Here is a 15,317-nt window from a genome sequence, read left to right on the forward strand (position 1 = left end):
AGAGAAGGCCAGGGCTGTTTGAGCTACAGAGAAAGGAATCCTCAGACTCTTAAGAAGTTGCCTCCAGCCAGCTCTTTGCTTCTGCCATTTGGGTCCCTTGTCTCCCCTCTGGCCTGGGCTACTGAGCTCCCTTCCTGTCCCTAGTATCACAGGTCTGGGGTCTGCTGTCCTGGTGGGCCTGGGCCCTGCCTCTACTCCTTCCTATCATTGCCTGCTTAAACTTGGCTATGCCTGGTGGGCGTGGGCCCTGCCCCTCGCCTGTTGCCTTCACTCCTTCCTGTCATTGCCTGGTAAGTTGGCTGTGCCCAGCCAAGGCCTCCACTCACCATGCATGCACCCCTCTCCCTGCCACCCCTGGCCTGTACCCATTCCTGTGTGAGCACTTCTCATAGCCCCTCAGGAGCCCTCATCATGTGCCTGGGAGACAGCTTGTCTATTGCTTCCTCCCAGGGTGCTCAGCATCTATTGAGGAATTCTTGATGTGGCCTGACTGGTTGTCCAGGAAGCTGCTCTCTGGGCTTCCCAAGATGACCCAGTATCTCTCTGAGCAGTGTGCCTGTCACAGACACCTCCCTCCCTTTGAGCATGGGAACAGGAAGGACTGATGGGGCCTGAGGGAGGGGGCTCCCTCCTGCCTGAGGCTGCTCTGCCTACTCAACTCCCTGCACCATCACCTTTACTCTCCCAAGTTCCCCTCTGGGCACTTGAGGCAAGGAAGCACCAGGGAACCAGGCACCAGGCCCCCTCCTGCTATCACCTGGGGTGGCCCCTAGATTGCTGCTGTGGGAGGACAAGCAGACCCGTGCTCACCACTGTCTGGGTGAACTGACTGCCTTGCAGGTCAAAGGACACATGAGGGTTTGCACTGGGCAGAGAGCAGCATCCTGATGGCCTCCCTATTCCCCTAGCAGGAGATTGGACCTGTAGTGTGTCCACTGCCAAATGCTGGCATGTGGTGCTCTGGAATGAGGTTCTTGGGATTCTACACACTTCCTGGACCAGGGATGGTTCTCTGGCCATCCTCCCATCTTGATGGTGCCCTTCATCTGGAGCCAGGTGGAAAAGGGATCCCAGGAGCTGGGCTTTACTCCTATTCTGTAGTCCTGGGGCCACCTAGCCCCTACCGCCCCCCACCCCCCACCATGTTGAGTGTTCCTATAAGTGGAAGAATCTGTACAGGCACAGCCCATGGGGCTTGCTGGGCCAGGCCCAACCACTTCTCCAGCCCAGCAGAGTTGCTCCTGCCTCACCTCTTCCCTCCCTGGCAGCCTCTGCTCAATACTTGTTAGACATCATGGGTCATTTCAACCTGGAGCAGATAAACATCCCACTCCCCTTCCTAATGGAAGATGAACCCACAAGGTGGGTGAGCAAAAGCCAGGCAGTGTCTATACTGGGCACATCCCTGAGGCCACCCCTGGTCATTAGGGTGACCCAAGACTGTCCTTAGCACCCCTTCTTCTTCATAGGCTGAGTGAGATATGTGGGTGCCTGTTTCACTGTTGAGGTCACATTAGGACAGCCTGGTCCCCAGTAATGGGGAAACCAAGGCCTGGAGAAGGTGACAAGTCTGTGTGACATGTCCATCATGGGGCTTGGCATCAAACTTGGGTCTGCCGGACCTGGTAGCTGCAGCCTGACCCTCATCAGACTCATAGGCAGGACTAAGTAGAGGGCACAGCCTTCTGCCCCACTCCAGCTTCCTTGTACCTGTGAGGACACGTTTCTGCAGCCCATGGCAGCACTCATCACTCACCGGAAGCCTGCGTGTGGCCAGAGCCTGCTTCCCAATCTGTAAACACGGGGTGTGTTTCCCAGTGGTGGTGAGCTTGAGAGGGGGTGGCAAGCGAGCCGGCCACACAGGTCCTGCGGCCTCAGGCCTCCTGGTTGCCCAACAAGCTGCTGGGGGCGGGCCACAGCTACTGATTAAAGGCTGCCCCGAGCAGCCTGTGTGGAGACAGGTGTCCCGTCCTGCAGCCTAGGAAGCCGGCCAGCGCCTGCCTCAGGTAAGCCAGTGTGGTGGGGTTGGCGAGGACTTCCTCTGGGAGCCAGGAGGCAGGCAGAGGCCTGTTTAGAGCTAATATTGGAGGAGGAAGGCTAGGACCACTGTGTGGGCTTTCTTGGGTGTCTGCTCCCAGGCTTGGTATCTACGAAGTGGCCAAAGTGCCATTCCTGGGCTATATCTGCCTCCCAATGTCCCTGAAGGGAACTGCGGCTAGACAATGGCCTGGCAGCAAAAGGCGGAGGGGGAGGGCTTGGGACTAGGATCTGGGCTCCGTAGGCCTTCCTTTCCTCTGTTAGGTGGTAGGAAGTGTGGCTGGCTAGGGAGAGGTGTGAGGGATAAAGGGGGATGGGTCCCTAGCAGGCCCCTTCTTGGACAGAAGTTAACAGGTCCTGATCACTGGGTCCCAGCCCTGTAGAGGCCCATTCAAAGTCTCCTTGGATGTAGGCTTTAGATATCACTTCTAGAGCCAAAGCTCTGTGAACTGGAGTGGGGGTAGCAAGGAAGTGAAACCTAATGGGGTCAGAACTTTGACCAGAGAGATGGCTGTGGGTAACAAGGTCCAGGTGTCCCCATCTCTTTAGCATTCAGATTTATGCCTCTTACTCTGGCAGCTCTAGGCCTCACTGCCCCTGTGAAAACATCACCATGTCTGAGCCACCCCGGGCTGAGACCTTTGTCTTCTTGGACCTGGAAGCCACTGGGCTCCCCAATGTGGATCCAGAGATTGCTGAGATATCCCTCTTCGCTGTTCACCGTTCCTCCCTGGAGAACCCTGAGCGTGATGAGTCTGGCACCCCCATGCTGCCCCGTATCCTGGACAAGCTCACATTGTGCATGTGTCCAGAGCGCCCCTTCACTGCCAAGGCCAGCGAGATTACGGGCCTGAGCAGCGAGGGTCTGGCGCAGTGCCGGAAGGCTGGCTTTGATAGTGCTGTGGTGCGGACGCTGCAGGCCTTCCTGAGCCGCCAGGAGGGCCCTATTTGCCTTGTGGCCCACAATGGCTTTGACTACGACTTCCCTCTGCTCTGTACAGAGCTTCAACGCCTGGGTGCTCACCTACCCCGGGACACTGTCTGCCTGGATACGCTGCCAGCACTGCGGGGCCTGGACCGTGCCCACAGCCACAGCACCCGGGCTCAAGGCCGCAAGGGCTACAGCTTGGGCAGCCTCTTCCACCGCTACTTCAATGCTGAGCCAAATGCAGCCCACTCAGCTGAGGGTGATGTACACACCCTGCTCCTCATCTTCCTGCATCGCGCTGCTGAGCTACTCGCCTGGGCAGATGAGCAGGCCCGCAGTTGGGCCCACATTGAACCCATGTACACACCCCCTGATGGTTCAAGCATTGAGGCCTGATTCCACCTCACCAGTTCATCCAGGCTCTGTGGCCTGGAGCTGGTCCTCACCAGGGAGACTTGCTGCCCCTTATCCTAGTTCTTAGCTGGGTGATCCCAGGCCTGGTTGACCATATAGCCCAAGAGCCTTTAAGCCCACCTCCAGGCCTATACACCCTCTTGCTGGCCAGCCCGCTCTTGCCGTTGGCAGCTTTGGGGATTCCATTCTTCCCCTGTTTCTCAATAAACATCACTACTTACCTGCTGACTTACTGGCCAGACCTTGAGGACAGGCTCCCTGCCTAGGCCTCCCATCATCCTGTCTAGAGAGGGCAGGCAGGGAGCTGTGCCTGCCAGAGAAGAGCCCCCAGCTTGCCCCACTGTGGTCTGTCCCTGTGGGGATGTCAGAATCCATGGGCTATTGACCCTGAACCACTGGCTGCCTTCCTGGCTTGTCTTAATGTCACCTTGAGTATGCCTCTCTCTATTGTTGCCCCAGAGATCTAAGAAATGAATGAACAGGGTCTTGGGTTGAGCAGCTTCAATCTGTGCCAGGAAGGGAGATGGAAGGGGGATCTGAGCCTAGAGAATTGGCACCTATCAAAATGCAAAGCCCAGTCCAGCACTCAGTCATTGTGGGGCCCATCCAGAGTTGTCTCTGTGCTGTGAAGTGGTAACAGGATGAATTGATATGGGGCACTGGGAAAAGGGAGGTGCCTCCTATCCACATGCAGGCATAGTACATGCACATGCTGCGCCACAGGAAGTCCATGGAAGCATGCGGGAAAGGGGTGCACAGAGGAGGTTATGTTGTAAAACTGACCTGAGATGTGGAAGAGGGGTAGGTAGCCAGCACAGAGGGCACTACCTAGAAAGGAACGTATCCTGGGCCCTACTTCTAGAGGCACAGCCCTAGGAAGGCTAGGAGGGCACCTCACTAGCCAACTCAGCTGGGCTTTGGGTTGCTGGTTAATCTGTCTCTGGAGCCCCACCCTGAGGCACTCCCATCTTGCAAGGAGGTGGACAAGGAGAGACCTGTCACCCAAACGCTGGGATAGGTAAGAAGGGGTGGAGTGGCCACATCTAAGAGTGACTCTCACAAGCAAAGCCTCCAGCCTTGAGCCAGCCAGGCCCATTTGGGGAACCCTAAGTAGGTCAAAAAGTCTAGGACTTCTGCAGTATGCAAGGTGGCAGGATGATAAGGACAGAACAGAGGCAGCAGCCACACCAGATGGTCCTCATGGCCTGGCTGGAACTGAGCCTGATGGTAAGGGTGAGCTACAGATGGTTGTAAGCAGGAGAGGGCAGGATCTGATTTATGTGTAGTTTTCAGTACCTCTCAGGCTGCTATGTGGAGAATGAAACTAGAGGAGGTATGGGGAGGGTGACAGTAAATAAGAGACAGAGAAGTAGAAGGGTTAGGGATGTGGAAGGAGAGTCATCAGTCTGGTTAGGGACAAAATGGTGGGGACAGGGGAGGGATGTAGTAAGGGGAAGCCCTGCAGTGGCTAGTTTGGGAGTGGGTTCAGTAACCGGGTCTTGTCACAGCCAAGCTTTCTGATCAGAGCTGTGCCTGAGGGAGTGTTGCAAAGCCAGGGCTTTGGCTGGGCTCCAGGTGGGTAGCCTGAACCAGCAGGTGGTGCCCTTGGAATGCTGGCCTTACTGCTGACTCAGGTCAGAGGGCGCTCAATGCCAGGTGCAGAGAGAAAGACTGCCCAATCTGTGTCAATGTTGCCTCTGAGGGTGGTCTCCAGTTTGTGTCCTCCCATCCCTCCAGGACCAAGGTGCCTCTCTCTCACCATTCTGGGCTCCCTTGACCTCATGGTGTCCTGGCCTCAGGCACCCTCCCTGAGTCGGTGCTCACCCGGACCAGCCAGGACAAGTGTTGTGCTTCCAAGTAGTGTAGACAGGCTGTGACCTGCCTCCTGCTGTTTCAAAGCAGTGTTGTGCTGATAAATGTGTAGCAACTGGCTATCCAGGAAAGGACCCGGAAGCATTTGTATTTATGTTTGTATGTTTGTGCCTGAGCTGTGACAGCATCTGATGAACAAATGTAGTTCCCACATAAATGTTGGCTGAGATTCTCATTTATCTTAAGGTGAAGGTGAAACAACGAGGCAGTATGTTGGAGCATCCTTACTCATGGTGATCATAATGTCATGGTCACAGACAAGACATTCTTCAGTTCGATCTGTATTATTAACATTTTCCCCATCATTTGCTAAGTCTAGGCAATTAAAAAAAGCAGAAATAAATTGCTGAAGGTGGACTTGGCAAGAGATTTTACATAACATGCTAGACCATCCACTTCCACCATGCAGATCTTCTAGATGAACAGCAACACATAGAAAAACATGGTCAAATAAGATGTGATGGTGGGCTGGAGTTGTGGCTCAGTGACAGACCACTTGCTTGCACATGTGAGGCACTGGGTTTGATCCTCAGCACCACATAAAAATAAATAAACAAAATAAGGATATTGTGCCCATGTATAACTAAAAAGTATTTTCAAAAAGATGTGGTTGGTTTTGAGTATCATCTTTCTTTTTAATAAAGAAAGATGGAAGGTGTTCTCGCTACATACAACAGTTTGGATGAGTCTCAGAGCAATATGTTGAGTGAAAGGAGCTGTGGTGTGTCCTAAGAGCCAACTCCAGAGCTCCAGCTTGTCCCTGGCCTACCACCTGCCCCTTGCCAAGCTGCGTTATTGACTGACATGAGACCATGGGGGATATCTGCCCATGGGGACGTCACTGTGATAACAAGAGCATACCTGGGAACATTTGACACAAGCCAATCGAAAACAGAATTATCCACAGAGAGAGAGACAAACACTAAAATTAAAAGGCCATAAGCATTTCTAGCTTGTCTGTGCAGGAGACAGTGACAAGAGCAGTTATAGCTCTTAGTTATAGAGGCTGGAAGTTCAAGACCAAGGTAATAGCAGGCTCAGTATCTGTTGACAGCTCCCTTCCTCATGGATAGTACCTTCTTGTTGAGTCCTCATGTGGTGGAAGGGACTAGCTCACTCTGTGGGGTCTCTTGTATGGGCACTAATCACATTCATGGGACTCTGCTGTTATGATCTATTCACCTCCCAAAGGCTGCATCTTATAATATATAACCTTGGTGATTAGATTTTAAAATATGAATAGGGGGCACACTCAGACCATAGCACACAAAGATACACAGACACACACAAGTTTCCATTTCCCCCCATGTATACACACCTCTAAACCCTCACATACTTCCACAACCCGTTCACTCACATACACACATACAATGTCCCTCATTCCCACATATTCACTTATGATTTTGTATAAATGGCATTTTACTAGATGCTGCTTTTTAAAAAAATCACAAAAGCCTTTGTTGTTCGAGTTTTTCTTCTTGTTGCAGCACTGGTCGTTGACCCCAGGGGCACTTTACCACTCAGCTACATCCTCAGCCCTTTTTTAGAATTTCAAAACAGGGGTTTGCTAAGCTGCTGAGATTAGCTTTGAACTTGCTATCCTCCTGCCTCGGTCCCCTGAGCTGCTGGGATTATAGGCATGTGCCACCACACCTGGCATTATGATTTTTGTTTGTTTTTGAGGCAGGGTCTCACCATGTTGCTTATCTTGCCCAGGCTGGCCTACACCTCTTTATTTTCCTGCCTCTCTCTCCCAAGTCACTGAGATTACAGATATTTGCCATTATGCCTGGAATTTTAAATAATTTTCTAGTTGATTTCCTCTAGGTTTTCAAATGTCTTGCCATCATTCTTTTCTTTTATTTTAAGTAGAAATTTTAAAGCAAGTGAGCAGAAATTTTATTAAAAAGTAAGAGAAAGATTCAGAACTCCTGGTGCAGCATGCCTGGGAAGAGGGAGAGTGTCCCATGACTCTTCTTCAGTATCTGTACTTATGTCTCCTTTCCATTGCCGGTCATGTGTTCATGTGTGGTTATTTTTTACTTAACAAGGATCGTAAGAGATTCATACATTTTAAAGAAGAAAACAGTATTTTTTTGGTACTAGGGATTGATCCCAGGGGATGGATCTTAGCCACTGAGCCACATCCCCAGCCCCATTTTGTAGTTTATTTAGAGAGAGGGTCTCACTGAGTTGCTTAGGGCCTCACTAAGTTGCTGAGGCTAGCTTTGAACTTGTGATCCTCCTGCCTCAGCCTCCCATGCTGCTGGGATTACAGACATGTGCCACCATGCCTGGCAGAAAACAGGATTTTGAATTCTTTCTCCTTTTTAAATTATTTGCTTCATTAACTTCAGCTTTTATTTTGATTAATTCCAACAATAAATTTTCTTTGGTTTAGTTTTTGCTCTTTCTTCCAGTTTCCTGAGATGAAGACTAACCACCTTTGTCATTCCTCTTCTTGAAAGACTAAGGCATGCAAAGGCTGCAATTGTGCACCTAACTATGTCCCATTAAACAATCTTCTTTGCTTTGCTTTAGAGGTAGTTCGTGATTTCACCTTTCATTTCCTTCCCAATCTAATGCTTGTTTAGTAGAATTTATCTTAATTTTGGAGTAGTGAAGATTTTGCAGTCATCTTTTATTGTGTATTTTAGTTGGATAAGATGTGAGAATGTGTTGCTTAAAATATCATCTTTTTGTCTGGGTGCAGTGGGCATGTTTGTAATCCCAGGGGTTTAGGAGGCTGAGGCAGGAGGATCACAATTTTTAAGGCAAGATCCAGTAATTTAATGAGACCCTGTCTCAAAATAAAAAATCAAAAAGGGCTGGGGGATGTAGTTTAGAGGTAGAGTGTCCTTGAGTTTGACCCGTGATACCCCAAAAAGAAAAATCATGACTGAATGTTATTTGGGGACTGTATGAGTTTTCTAGGGCTGCCATAGCAAAGCATGATAAACTGGGGGACTAAAATAATTGAAATGTATTATTTCACAGTTCTGGAAGCTGGAAGTATAAGATCAAGGTGTCATCAGGGTGGGTTCCTTCTGCGGGCCCTGAAGAGTCTGTGCCATATCCCTTCCCTAGCTTCTGGTATTTGCTAGCAATCTTTTCCATTTCTTGGCTTGTTGGTGCACAATTCTGATCTCTGCTTTCTTCTTCACATGGTCTTCTCCCTGCATGCATTCTCTGTATCCAAATCCCCCCTTTGTATAAGGACACAGTCACCGTGGATGAGGGCCTAACCTAATAACCTCATCTTAACTTGACGACCTTTATAAGAACTTTATCTCCAATGAGGTCACATTCTCAGGTACTAGGGTTAGGACTCCAACATATTTTAGGGGATGAGGTGACCCATAAAATTGGGAAAATAATGAATACTTTAAAAAAATGTGTCACAGACTCTGAAAATCTGCGTCTCCTTAAGGCACATGGGGTTTCTATATATTTCTAAAAGCTAGTTTAACAATCATACTACTATTTAATTTCTTTACAGTTTTATTTTTTTAAATCAATGACATCTGTCTAATTCTATGACAATATAGGAAAATATTCCATTTTAATTTCTTTTCACTGAGGTCTTCCTTCTGGTCCAGTAGTTTTTCTTTGCACATGTGCAGCTGCTGCATGTATGCTTACTGCTTTTGTGACTGGTTAGTCTGCATTCTCATAGTGCCTGTGTGTCTATCTATCCATCTATGGAGAAACCTTAAGGCATTGGCTCTTGTGATGTGGAGGCTTCAGGGCAGACTGGGAACTGAGGGAAGAACTGCAGTTTGAGTCCAAAGGTCACCTTTCTATTCAGGTGATCTTAGTCTTTCTTCTTAAGGCCTTCAGGTGATTCAGATGAGGCTGCCCCACATTGTGGACAGAAAATCTGCTTTACTGAATGTACTGGTTTAAATGTTTAATCTCATCTGAGCAATATTTTAGCATATTCAGACTGGTGTTCGACCAAAATCTGGGTACCCTTGATAAAGGAGTCAAACTGATACCTGAGCCAGCCTCACAGTGACTATTGTATAGTTATTCTCTGATCTTTTCTTAATGCATAAGGTCCCAAGTCTGGATTTAGGCTTCCCAGAATATTCTGCCAGCCCCTCTGTTGTCACTTTATAGAATGAACCATACAGTTTACAAGAATGACCTCCTCTTACCACCTCCCCCTGGAGATCTCTGTGGTTTCAAGGGTTATTTGATCTGGTGGCTTTGCTTCTAGAAGTAGTTTCTCAATCCTCACTTCCCTTTCCCTGCCAGGTGAGTGGTGTTGGGCTAGGATTAGGGCCCATGGGCTACTGACCTTTCCCCAGCTTCCAGTTGCCAGAGTTGCCCAGGGAAGCCAGCCTACTCTCATCCTGTGGTGGGTTCCTTCTGTTTGGAGGCTTCTAAGATATTCCCATGTCCTGGGAGCCCAGGAATGTTTGCCAGGCAATGCCTAGGTCTGTGGCAATTAGAATGGGAGCCCAAAGTCCCTCTGATGTGCAGACAAGGGGCCTTTGACTTCTCAAAGATATTTCTTTAATCATTTGTGAAAGCACATGGCACACAAATGTCAGAGATGGGAAGCAGGAAGCAGACCTTGGATCAGCAAGCTCTTCTTTATTCAGTGGCTGAGTCAATTGGTGGAACACCTGACGTGGCTAAGTTTTGAGGTGAAAAAATGGCTGCTTGCCACCACGAGGATCCGGGTTTTATATACAGACTTAGCAGAGCCAGGCCATGAGAGGAGTTAGTTACTTTTGGCGGGCCCTTTTGGTGGGCAGCGGGTAGGGCCAGGTCATGGGAGGAGTTTTGGTGGCAGGATTATTTAGGGTGGGGTGGGAGGACAGGTAGGTAATGATATCCTTCAGCTTGTTCACAGTTTTCCCTCTGACCTTGCTCCTTACTTCAAGCCTCCTGATCAACATTCTCCCACTTTCCATCTTTTGATCCCTAGTTGCTCTCAGGATATAGCCCTAGTCCCTGGGGTCCTGTAATAGCAGCAACCCCTTAAGTGAGGTGAGGTCTGACAATTGCCACAGTCCTGGATAAGGCCCTAGCCTTCTAGGTTGCCAGTCTCCTCCTATGGCAGTAGCCACAAGGTCTCTGCTTGCCAAAGGGTGGTTGTGCTGTTCCTGGATGCCCCCATGGCCCTGGGTAGCTGGGGTAATGGGCCTGCACTCAGCTCCTCCCACCCTGACCCTGATGCCAACCTCGAGGAAGACCCTGCCAACCCAAACTCCTCCCCAAATGTAGAAAATAAGGCAAACAGTAAACCAAATGGGGATGATGACAGGCACTCCAGTCCTCTACTGACATTGCAGAGGTCATGAAAGGAATCTCACCCTGTAGCCAGGCAGATAGCATCTCAAGATAACTCTAACTTGTCCTAGTTCATTTTGAGTATACCTGGTAATTAGGAGTGGACATTTGGGCTACTGAATTGTCTTTACCCCAAGGGGGCATAAAGCTCTCTCTAGTTAGCACGAACTTGGAGCCAGAGCCTAGGCTGAACTCCCACAAAAGCAGGGAGCCAGGCTCACCATCTTTCTAATGTTTGCATTTCAAGGAAATGCTTCCAGGCCCTTAAGAAACACCTCCTTGGGCTGGGGTTGTGGCTCAACAGTAGAGTGCTCAGTCCACACGTTCGAGATCCTGAGTTTGATCCTCAGCACCACATAAAAATAAATAAATAAAATAAAGATATTTTAAAAAAAAGAAACACCTCCCTGGGTGATAGGGCTGGTGGGAGGCTTATTGAAAAGGTTTACAAACATATACTCATATCCCCAAGAGCCAGAGGGAGGATTCTTTTATTTTTTTGGTACTGGAGATTGAACCCAGGGACACTTTACCACTGAGCTACATCCACAGTCCTTTAATTTTTTTTTTTAATTTTGAGGCAGGATTTCACTAAGTTGCATAAATTGCTAAGAGTCTCCATAATTTGCTGAGGTACCCTTGAATTTGTGATCTTCCTGCCTCAGCCTCCCATGCCATTGGGATTATAGGTTTATGAAAAACTCTGAAAAGGGGAGAGGAAAGAATTTTTCCAACAGGGAACCCATGGATTTTCAATGACCCTGCTTTCATGCTGAGTAAGGTGGGTACCCAGCCTAGCCATAGTCCCCTCCTCTCCATTTGGCTGTGTAGTTGCTCAGGCCAGATAAGGGATGAGCTCCTGATGAAGGGTTCCTGGTGGCCATCCTAGGCACTTGTCTGCCTGTGGGCTTCCCTCTCTAGGTGCACGTGTATCCCACAGTCTGCCTGATTCTCCGCTGCTGAGGGGTGACCTCCATGCACACTCAACCCCAAGAGTTGGGCTGGAGAAAGAACTCAGTCTCCCCTCCCCAGTAGGCTTGGCCTTGCCGAGTTCTACCCTGTGTCACTGCCCTGAACCTCAGCATCAACCAGGGCTCCTGGAAAGAGTGCTCAGCAGCCCTGCTGCAGGTGTCCTTGTTACTGAGCATCTTTAGAAATGCTTGGCCTTTAGGGCTTCTTAACCTCAGTTAAGTGCTGTCTATCACCTGAAGTGATTATTTTGACAACCAGATGAACACGTTTGACCACTCATTCAATTTCTACCCATTGCCACATACTAGCTCCCGACCTCCCAGGATTTACATGCAAAGAATCAAAGGCCCATAGGTAGAAACGGAGGAATCAGTGGGGCTGTACTCCCTCAAAATGCTCTAGGGAAGGATCCTTCCCTGCCTTTTCCAGCTTCTCATGGTCCCACAGGTTTTTATTGGTTATACCCACATCACTCCAATCCCTGTCCTCACTTGGCTGTCTTTTCCTTATGTGACTATGTCTACACATGACATTTGCTTTTCCATTCCGTTCCCATAAGCACAGGATATAACCAAGATACCTTGGACCCCAGTGTTCCATCTCTGCAAAACTAAACTACTCTTATTCCCCTCAACTATGCTTTCTTCCTCCCTCCTCTATCTTTCTCCCTCCACCCTTTTTGTGCCTGCCTGACTTGATTTTCCTCTACCTCCTCATACCCTGTTTCCACTCAACTAGCTAAAGTGTGAAAAAGCACATCATATTATTAAGTGGAGAATATTTTTACTGAAAAAAAACCAACAATTAATTTGATTATTTGTTTTGATTTGATTTTGGTTTTCTGTCAAAAGACTTTGCTAGAAAAATTTTTTTTCAATCTTGGAATAATTATAAATTCTTGGAATTATCAACATGGGACACATGACTCTGTTCCGTATTTATGGTCAAGGCCACTGTCAAATCTGGGCTGGGCTAAATAAAAACACAATAAGAACAAATTATTATTCCTGATTCTGAGTCTAGGCAACATATATATCATATTTATCCTCAACTCAACAGTTAAATGTTCAGTTCTGTGTCCACTGAGTGAATAGATACCTAAATGAGAATGTAAGGTTACTAAGGATGGTTGAAAAAAAAATAACCCCAGTATCAGTAATCACATATTCAGAGAAGGCCTGGATACTGAAACTACAACCTAATGCTGAGAGGAACTGAAGAAGGCCCTCAACATGGAGAATATACCATGTCCTTGGTTTCAAAGGGTCAATACTAAGATGTCAATCCTCCCCCAAATGATTCATCAATCCAATGCAATCCCAGTGAAAATTCCAGCAAGCTTTTGTTTTCCCTAGAAATTGGCAATGTATTGTAAAACTCATGTGGACTTTGAAAAATAAGAACAGAGAACAAATTCCTTATTGATTTCAAGATTTAGAAAGCTACAGTAATCAAGAGTGTGGCATTGACATAAAGGTACACAAAATATTTTAGTTGGTTGGGTTACAATAATAAAATACCATACACTGGGCAGCTTAAACAATAGATTTATTTCTCATCATTCTGGAGGTTAGGAAGTCCAAGATCAAGGTGCTGTCACATTTGACTCTTGGAACATAGCTTCATTCTCTCTGTAGCTTTACATGTTGGAGAGAGGACACTGGTATTTCTTACCTTTAGGGAACTAATCCCATCATGGAGGCCCCTCCCTCATGACCTCATCTAAACCTAACTTCCTCAAAGATCCCACCTCCCTAACACCAGCCATCGGGGCTCACACACATGACTTTTGTGGGGACACAAATATTCAATCCATAGCACTGATGTGGCATCATGAAGACTCTAGAAACAGACTCACAATCATACATACAACTGATTTTCCACAAAGGCACCAATGCAATTCCACCAAGGGAACAACTGTTTTTGCAACAAATGATACTGGGGAAACTGGATATACAGATAGGAAAAAGGGAATTTTGAAAGACATGTACTGTATAGAGTCCATTTATATAGAACTTTAGGAAATACAAATTAATCTATAGTGACAGAAAGTAGAGCAGTGATTATAAGGATAGGGGTAGGGAGGAGCAGGAAGGAGGGGCTACTGGGGCCAAAGGCCATTACTGGGGAGGTGATGGATATGTTCACTGTCTTGATGGTGGGGATGGTTTCATGGGTATACACACATGCCAAAATCCATCTAATCGTACACTTTAAAGATGTGTAGTCTATTATATGCCTACTATACCTCCATAAGTTGTCAAAGAAGGGTTAAAAAGCCAAGAACCCCCAGTAGCCCTTCATTTCCAGCCTGAAAGTTCCTAGTTGGTGGAAAAGGACCGAGTTTAACCTTCCTAGACACAAAAGAAGGCACTGTGCCATTCACAAATGCCCAAGGCCTTGAACTTGATGGTTCTTCTAACATAAAAATAACGATCTTCTGAGAAGCTGTCCAGGAATCCTGGAGGGTCTGGTATTGTGAAGTCATAGTTATACTGGGGCCAGCAAAAGACAAACCAGCTACAAATACCATGGCAAGTGGGAACTCCTGAGGAATATGGTTGTGGCCCCTGCTATGCTTCCCTTTTATGTTACCTCATCATGCACAGTGGACTTGAGCCATACAGAACCATATGTCACACCTCACAGACATAAGAACTATCATCTGGATAGTTATTGTATAGACTACACTTTACAACATTGGTGGTTGTTAAGATGTCAATTACTATAGCAGCTATAATTTACATTAATTTTCCTTCCTCCATCACAGAATAACTCATGTTTTGAAAACCTGCTCCTCACCTAGTACCAGCTAAAGCCACACTCTGGAGTGTGGCATCCTAAGCTCTCCACACTTGAGGTCTAATTGACCTTAAACCTAGAACAGTCCTGGAGAAATCCCTCAGCCTTTCATGGGTTCCCCCAACATACCAAATGCTCACTCTCCTTTCTTTCACCTGTTGCAACTCAAGCACTTCTCAGCAAACCCACAACAGAAGTCCCTCTACTTCCATTTCCTGTCTGAAGAGCTGGGCACTCTCACTTGTGGGTGTGGATTCTGCCATGTTGTGTTGCCTGAAGTCTGGCAAAGAAATTGCCAAAGCCAGAGCTGCTATTCTCAGGAGGTGATGTGGCAGCTTGTTAAGGAACATAGCAGGCTGGCCAAATCTCCCTTCCTGGTCACAGTCATGGTATCCAACCAGCTTTAGTTGGCTGTCCATAACCCAGTCAGAGGAGTCTATACCCTGTTGTAGGACCCCAGACAGAGCTCCATGCACCAGGGAACCCAAAGGGTTACCAAAACACTGGCTCTGGGCTCTTCCCAGATTCCTGGTGAAGGCTTTTCCTAAAAACTTTAACCCAACTGCCTGTTTAAACATTCAAAATAGCCCCTACCTATTGGAGGGCTTCTTTCAAGGCCAACACTTGTAGAACTTCTTTATTTGCAGCCAAAGGAAGTGGAAGCAATCCCATCTCACAACAAATTCAGCCAGGACCACTTACCAGTTGCATGGAGATACTGCCACAGGATGTATACACCTCTTGGAAAAGCATTCATTCAAAGTTTCAAAGAGCAAATGGTCCAAAGGGGAAGGGGCCTAAGATTGGCATCCAGGAAAGGTCCTGGGGAGGGGGAGCAGCTGGAGGAAGGAATGGAAAGCAGCAGGACTTTCCTGGATAGTTTAACTGTTTACACTCTTTTGTCTCTCAAAAAGCAAGGGCAATCATCCCCATCTCCCACACAGCAGGAGGGATGGAGCCCAATTTATAGGCACCATAGAAGGAAAAA

General features: G+C 47.8%; 1 protein-coding gene across 1 annotated transcript; it reads left to right on the forward strand.

The window, feature by feature from the left end:
• Window positions 1-7: 7 nt before the first annotated feature.
• Window positions 8-3,600, forward strand: Trex2 (three prime repair exonuclease 2). Its single transcript, XM_046453323.2, has 2 exons — window positions 8-2,006; window positions 2,617-3,600. The coding sequence occupies exon 2, from the start codon at window positions 2,651-2,653 to the stop codon at window positions 3,359-3,361; it is 711 nt and encodes a 236-aa protein (XP_046309279.1). The 5' UTR covers window positions 8-2,006; window positions 2,617-2,650; the 3' UTR covers window positions 3,362-3,600.
• The last annotated feature ends 11,717 nt before the right edge of the window (window positions 3,601-15,317 follow it).

Source organism: Marmota monax, unplaced genomic scaffold (genome assembly GCF_021218885.2).
Source record: "Marmota monax isolate L192 unplaced genomic scaffold, Marmota_monax_Labrador192_F-V1.1 WCK01_AAM20220418_F8-fsc00142, whole genome shotgun sequence".
Lineage (NCBI taxonomy): Eukaryota > Metazoa > Chordata > Mammalia > Rodentia > Sciuridae > Marmota > Marmota monax.